Source organism: Corylus avellana, chromosome 4 (assembly GCF_965113065.1).
Source record: "Corylus avellana chromosome 4, dhCorAvel1.hap1.2, whole genome shotgun sequence".
NCBI lineage: Eukaryota > Viridiplantae > Streptophyta > Magnoliopsida > Fagales > Betulaceae > Corylus > Corylus avellana.
In genome coordinates this window covers 8,680,119-8,687,413 of record NC_142493.1, presented here as the reverse complement: position 1 = coordinate 8,687,413, position 7,295 = coordinate 8,680,119, and the positions used below count along the sequence as shown (strand labels likewise).

General features: G+C 41.5%; 1 protein-coding gene across 4 annotated transcripts; it reads left to right on the top strand.

Moving 5' to 3' along the window:
- The first annotated feature begins 316 nt into the window (after window positions 1-316).
- On the top strand, window positions 317-6,550 carry LOC132177530 (uncharacterized). Of its 4 annotated transcripts, none has more exons than XM_059589895.2 (2): window positions 317-2,134; window positions 6,113-6,550. In XM_059589895.2, exon 1 carries the CDS (start codon window positions 608-610, stop codon window positions 2,117-2,119), a length of 1,512 nt encoding a protein of 503 aa, XP_059445878.1. In that variant the 5' UTR covers window positions 317-607; the 3' UTR covers window positions 2,120-2,134; window positions 6,113-6,550. The 4 variants fall into 4 exon arrangements, with proteins under 4 accessions (XP_059445878.1, XP_059445879.1, XP_059445877.1 ...); XM_059589896.2 differs by lacking the exon at window positions 6,113-6,550 and adding an exon at window positions 4,827-6,075; XM_059589894.2 differs by lacking the exon at window positions 6,113-6,550 and adding an exon at window positions 3,103-3,937.
- The last annotated feature ends 745 nt before the right edge of the window (window positions 6,551-7,295 follow it).

Genomic DNA, 7,295 nt, shown 5'->3' with positions numbered 1-7,295 from the left:
AGATGTCACCCAACAGAAAATAAATTTGTCACCGAAAATGGAATTATGAATTGGACTATTTTGTGAAAAATGATGATTGTGATATACAATTACATTTTCTTTATAGGTAAATTTTTTTCCTTTTTACTTCCAATTGAAAAAAAGAAAAAGAAAAGGTAGAATTGTGTGTTTTTATATTAAAAAAAATTCTCTCCGCTTTGCAAACGTCCAAAAGTCAAAACACAAGCACGGACGGACAACCTCAGTTGCTTTTTATTTTATTATTTTTTTTCTCCTTCCGACCACTTTCGAGTTTCGATGCCTTAACTGCGGTCTGCAGAGGGAGGCAAAAGCCCACATTATAGTTTCTTACACAGTCAGTCACACTACCAAATCTAGCAACAGCTCAAGAATCCACTACGGATTTTACCCAATCAGGTCTCCGGATTTACCAAAATATCCTCAACCAGAGCCATACTCAACTCCAACTTACCCTACCAAACAGTAAAACACTGTCCTTTTTGGTCCACCCGGAGTCTTACCCTCTCCAAAATTTCTCCCACTTCTTTCCACAACTGTCCTAACCCAACACAAAATCAGAGGGAAAGAGAGAGAGAGCGCAGCAGAAATGGAAGGTAGCGCAAACAGAGCAGAGGCGGAGAGGTGGCTGAGCATAGCAGAGAGGCTTCTGATGACAACCGACTTTCACGGGGCAAAGAGTTTCGCGATCCGGGCACGTGACTCCGACCCGAGGACGAAAATGGAGTCCGCGGACCAAATAATCGCTGTCGCAGACACGCTCCTAGCCGGAGAGTCCCGGATCCCCGACGGCCAGCCAAACTGGTACGCCATCCTCCAGCTCGTACAGCCGACTCAGAGCCTCGAGCTCATCGCCACTCAGTTCCGCCGGCTCGCCATCCTCCTCAGCCCGGAGAGGAACCGACTCGGATTCGCCGATCAGGCCTTCAGGCTCGTCGCCGACGCCTGGTCCGTCCTCTCCCACCCCGCCAAGAAAGCCGATTTTGATCACGCGCTCAGCATTTTCTTGGCCTCCGAGTCGACTCAGCCACAACCATCTGTGAGAAGAAGCCCTCGAACCAAGGACGGAAAAGTAGTAAGCGCAGACGAAGATAGACCGAGTTTCAATCATGTCACCGAGTCGACTGGGCAATCTCGGCCTCCACCTGAGTCCACTGGCCAATCTCGGCCTACTCCAGAGTCGACTCAGCAATCTCGGCCCACTCCCGAGCCGACTCAGCAATTAAGGCCTACTCCTGAGCCGACTCGGCAATCTCGGCCTACTCCTGAGCCGACTCGACAATCTCGGCCTACTCCTGAGTCGTCTCGACAATCTCGTCCTACTCCTGAGTCGACTCGGCAAGAAACTCGTCCTGTTGAGTCAGAATCGCCGAGTTTCTGGACGGCGTGTCCGTACTGCTACGTGCTCTACGAGTACCCCAAGGTCTACGAGGAGTGTACTCTCCGGTGCCAGAAATGTAAGATGGCTTTCCACGCGGTGATGATACCGTCACCGCCTGTGACGGACAAGGACACGTACTTCTGTTGCTGGGGGTTCTTCCCGTTGGGACTTTCGTGTAATGCTAGAGACTCGAGCGGGTCGTCGAAGTGGACGCCGATCTCGCCGGTGTTCGCTTGTCCCGTGCCAGCCGCCGGGGGAGCAAACCGAAACGTTTCGAAACCGAAGAGCGCGCCGAGGGTTTATTACGACGACCATGATGCGCTTTTGGAGATTTCTGATTCGAGTGATGATTCGGATGATGAGTGGGGAAGTAATAGGAGGAAGAGAAAGGCGAAGAAAAAAGCCTCCGCGAGTGCATATGTGAAGAAAGCTCAGAATGAGAGAGTGAGGAGGGGGCAATCCAATGCGGCCAGCGGTGAAACTTTGGAGGGTTCAAAGGCGGAGGCGAGTAAGAAGTCGGGCGGCGGCGGCAGCGGTGCGGGGAAGAGGGGCGTGGCGGAGTTGGGAAAATTGGATTTGAATGTGGAGTTCAGTAATGAGGCGGAGGAGCCAGCGCGAGGGATTAATGCAGGTAATGGGGAAGAGGATAACATTGAAGGGATTGGGTTTTTTGAAGGTCTTGATGAGTTCTTGAGTAGCTTGCCGATTCTGAAAGGTTAAAGGCTACTTGGTGAAGTAAGACTTCTTCTTCTTCTTCTTCCTTTTGTTGTTGATGTTGTAGCTGTTGTGCTTTTGTATGGTATGTACGATTATATTATGTAGAGCTGCTGCTGTGCGTCTTGTTCAATGGTTCCCATTTAGTCAATCGTTTATATGATTCGCAGCAATTTGCTTCTAGTCATTTTTTCAACGGCTATGAGGAGGATTGTTAATGTTTCCTCCACTGTGATTATCATCTTGTGTAAGATTGGATGACTGAGGTTAGTTAAATTCGGTTACGTTGATAGCCATGAAGAGGACCTGGTTGATGGGAACCTTGAAAGTTGTCTCTTCAATAGCTTTCTGCAAAAGTTATTTTACTTTTCTTAGTATTTATTGATTAATGCAGAGATCTAAAGGAAACTATACTGTCGCATTGATCAGCCAAATTAGTTAATGGCTGAGCCGTTATACAAAGACTGTTAATTCTTTGCCTGTGTCATCTAATAGATACCATGTCTCTGCAACTACACCAGTCTGCTGCCATTTTAACAAATATCTCCAGTTCAGTAGTTGGTATGGGGATTGGAGCACAAAATACCAAAAAACAGAAAACGATTGGAGACCAAAGAGAAAGAGGTGTGAGAGGGGTCTGTTAGGCCCCATCTAACTGTTGGGTCATGGGGTGCATGGACCGGGTGAGTAGGGATGCAGCTTCGTGGACCACTTGTTGGGTTGAGGGGCTGCAACACGGTCATTTTCAGCTCTGTTGTTATGTTACAAAAAACAGGGTATGACTAGTGGGAGGTATGCAGATGTGGTGGGTATTGCATGTATTGTAGTGTAATTTAGGATGTGGGTTGGTTTATTTTCATGTATTTGGGATAAATGTAGGATGCAGGAAGTTTAATGGTGTTGTGGGAAATTCTGAGAAAGAATTGTTAGCACATTTTGGACCTACTGATAATGAAGATTTTGATGAGGCATTATCCAATATTGTGCAGATTGGAACTTTGAGAGATTATCGATGTGAGTTCAAACAGTTCATGAACTGTGGGGTTGGCTGGCCTCAGAAGGCACTAATAGATACCTTTATGGGAGGACTTAAAAGAGGAAATCACTGCTGAGGTTCACATGTTTAAGAGTGAAACCTTGCGTGAAACCATTTAGATGGCCTAAATGAGGGACAAATGCATCTGTTGTCAAAGGTGATCTATATGGCCTGCCATCCCAACTATGGCACCCGCTGTCACACCTTCCGTCAACCACTAGACATTTTGCTTCTGCGGTGAAAAACTTTATGTGAGAAGAAATGCAGTGTACGTGAGAAAAGGGTTTGTGTTTCAATTGCAACGAATGGTTTGCTCCTGGCCATAAGTGTCTGATCCTGCTGTTGCTCTTCATTGCAAATGCCCATTCTGCAGAAAGCCAGACAGCCTTTGAAGGCTTTGCTTTGGTTGACCGGCTCTCCCTCCATTTCCCAAATCTATACCTTGAGGACAAAGTTTATCTCAAGAGAGGGAAGGGGGATGAGTGTTAGGCCCCCATCCAATTGTCGGGGCTGTGGGGCTGCAATATGGTGATGTTCAACTCAGTTTTATGGTGTAAAAAATAGGGCGTGGCTAGTGGGGTTATCCAAATGTGGAGTGTATTCCATATGGTCGGTTGTTTGCATGTATTAGTGTAGTGTAGGGTGTGGAATGATTATTTGCATGTATTTTTTGCATATTGTCGGAGATGGGAAGTTAGTGGTGCTCTGGGTCTCTTTAGCAGATGGTTATAAAAGCGAAGACGAGATGAATTGTGCTCCCACTGGGGGGGAGAGACTTGGCTAATCAATCCTCTTGTATGTTGTTTGTTCCGATTCTAACTAGAACTTCTTGTTGAATTTTCCCTTCAGTTCTTGAATTTTTTATTGGGTTCCATCAGGGGCCACGAGGAGGATTTTTGGTGGGATCGTAGAGAAAATTGGCTATTCCAAATGAGAGGAGAGATCTGGTATTTGAAGGGGTTTTGTGGACGAGGAGAAAAAAAAGTGAAAGAAAACTAGAAGCAAAGTGGGGAAAAACAGTAAAGGTAGGGGTTATAGGGAGAGGTCTAGTTCTACAATAGACAAACAAAGATTATGGAAATAGAAGATAAAGGGGAATACTGGAGAAAAACAGGTTAAATAGAAGGAGGCATTGTTTTGAAAAGTGTGTTAGTGATAGGAGGCCACATATAAAAATCGTTTGATTACTGTTGATTAGATTATGCTTTTCAGTGTTTTTTTTTTTTTTTTTTTTTTTTTTAAAAAAAAAAAAGAAAAAAAAAAAAAAGGAGTTCTAAAAAGTTTACCAAATATGCCAATAGTTTTTCAATAATGGTGTTGATATTAATATCACTTCCACGGGGTTTTTGTAAGTGTGCTATCTGTTCTTTCCTTGAAACTGATTGAAGACATGAAATCAGAAGCTAAGTGGTCAATTTGTGTTTGGATCCTAATGGAATGGTGCTTGGCTCCAAATGGCCTCTAGGGCTTGGTCCTGGTCATTGGTGAATTTATCCAAAAGAATAGGTTGGAGCTGGTACCACTAGTTTCTTAAGCTCAGCAAATGGATTATTTTGTGTGCTGGAGGCTGTGAGAGATCTATGATTTACAAATTGGAGCAATTTGGTTGCACAGTTACTTTTGTAGATGTATCTAAATAATTCCAGAGTAATCCTGCTTGTTATGATTAATTGTCAGACTCGGAGTAGGCAATACAAAAGTGTGCCTGAAAAAGTTCCATAACAGACTTAGTGGGAGCAGAAGCTATTCATTCTTGGAGGAACTTCCAGTGACATGCTTAGCCATCACGGGTTCGATTATAGTTATTGCTTTTTCTTGCATTTATTCCGCATGTGCAGTTTACTTTCAATTTTTCCAGAGCCTGTACGTCTGTCATCCTGAAGAAACATTTCTTTTAATCCTGATCTGGTCATACTGCAAATCAATCACTTTGGATATCTTGCAGAATTTATGTTTTTGAAAATTGAAATGTTTAACAAGCAGAGAAGCAAATATTAGTTCTCAAGGGCTCTTTGTGATCCTATTTTACCTCATATTTGTGAGTTGGTATATCGTTCTTTATTTGGGGGCATTTTACATTTCATTTTGCATATCAACTGTAAATTTAGAACTTCTCACATAATTACAGTTGGAACTTATTTTCTTGGTTTTTGTTGGTTATATTAAATCTGTATGTTTATAATTGGGATTATATCTATAGGCCATTTGACTATTCTTTGAGTTTTGTCTCTTATCGGCATTTAATATCTGGAAAAACACTGCTGAAAATGTAAAGATACTTTTGTGGGATGGAGACCACCAAAGAGGTGAAATTTCCAGTATGGCTTGCTGAAAATGCAGGGGCTTGCTCTTGCTCCCAAGTTGTGCACTATGCTTCAATTTGCCAAAGGGCATATCTCATCCTTCTATGTCCACCTTTATTTTTTAATTATTTTTTTTTTCATATTTGTTTTTTAATTTGTTTTTTCCTTTTACTCTGCATATGCTCATGGACAGGGTTTTGGTGACTCAATTGGACCAGTTATTTCTGCTTAATCAACATAATTAATACAAATCTTGTGGAACTCTTATAAGTTGTTTGGTTAATTAAATCATCCACTTCGATATAAGTGGTTTAAGTAGAGTTAACAGACTTGTATTCTAGGGTTTACCTCCTTACAAGGATGCAGTATACTTATATCTCCCAAATCATAGCAGTAGACAACTATGCTCAATCTCCACCTCCTTGTAGATTCACAAGCCATAATTCATGGTGCTTGACAATGATCAGATTCTAGACAAGGTAGTCTATAGTTCATCAATCTGTTCCTTGTCCAAGCATCTCTTTGCAAATAGCCTACTTTTTGACAGTTGATGTTGAATTTCTGGGTGATTACAGTTACTTTTTAAGTTCATCCATTTTTCTGCCCTCCTGGTTATTGCATCTGTTATTTTTACAAATGATGTTTCCCCTGCTTTTGCAGGCGTCCTGCATTAGTCTTCTAAGTTAAAATGTTCTCTTTCTCCTTAAGGCTGCACAAATGCCTCAAAATCTACCCAACAAAGTGACCTGACCAAAAACTCATCGAAATCGGCTGGTTTCCAGTTCTGGTCAGTCGGGTCGGATAGAAAAATTTGACAAACCAACCAGGTCGGTCGGGGTCGGTTTTGGTGTTGGTGGTTTATATTAATACTTTGTTTTTTAAGGTTCAGATTTTTGAAAACCTTAGCTACCTCCTTGTCTTAGAGAGCCTCCCCCTCTCTGGCATCCTTTTTTCTTACCTTCAGCACCATCTTCTTTGGTGTTGGCAAGTTGAACTTCATCTCCTTGACTATGTACTTAGCTTCAAAAGATTGCCAGTAGTTTCCCTTAGTGGTAAGATTATGATTAGGAGAAATAATTGAATTAGGGATGGTTATTATCTTTTGAGTGGGGTTAATTATCTTATTATCTTTTCTTGATAGGATTTGCTAGTAGGATTGATGTTATCTTATTCCATTTGTCAGTCTATTTATAAAACCAAGTTGAGATTAATAAAGCATGCTGGAAACATAATCAACAAATTCCTTGTTAACTCATGGGGATATATAAAAGAAGCATTCTCATCTGCCTCTCTATTTTGTTGAAATCCCTAATTTGGTAGGTCAAAATGCTAAAATGCGACTTTTTGGTTCTTCATCCCACTCTCCAATTTGGTGAAAATTTTGGAGAACATAAACAGTACTCATATTTGGGGACCATAGTATCTTCTTTTCTCTCTAAAAGAAACTTTGGTTGAGGTGAACAAAGATTGGAGAAGAAATTGTCTTATTTATATTGAATGCATATAACTAGGAGAAAATACATTTTACCCCTCTGAATTATCTACCAATTTGCACTTTTAACTCCAATGTTTAAAAAGTGACACTTTATTTTCCAAAACTTACAAATTGTTGCAATTCGACCATTCTGACTTTACTTTACTTTTTCTTTTTCTTTATTTTTTTTCAAAATAAAAAAAGGATGAGGGTATTTTGGAAACAAAAAGTCAGAATGGTCGAATTGCAACAATTTGAAAGTTTGGGGGAGAGGGGTTAAAGTGTTACTTTTTAAACATTAGGATTAAAAGTGCAAATGGGTCCGGGAATAAAGTGTATTTTTCCCATATAACTATTTGAAAATGATTT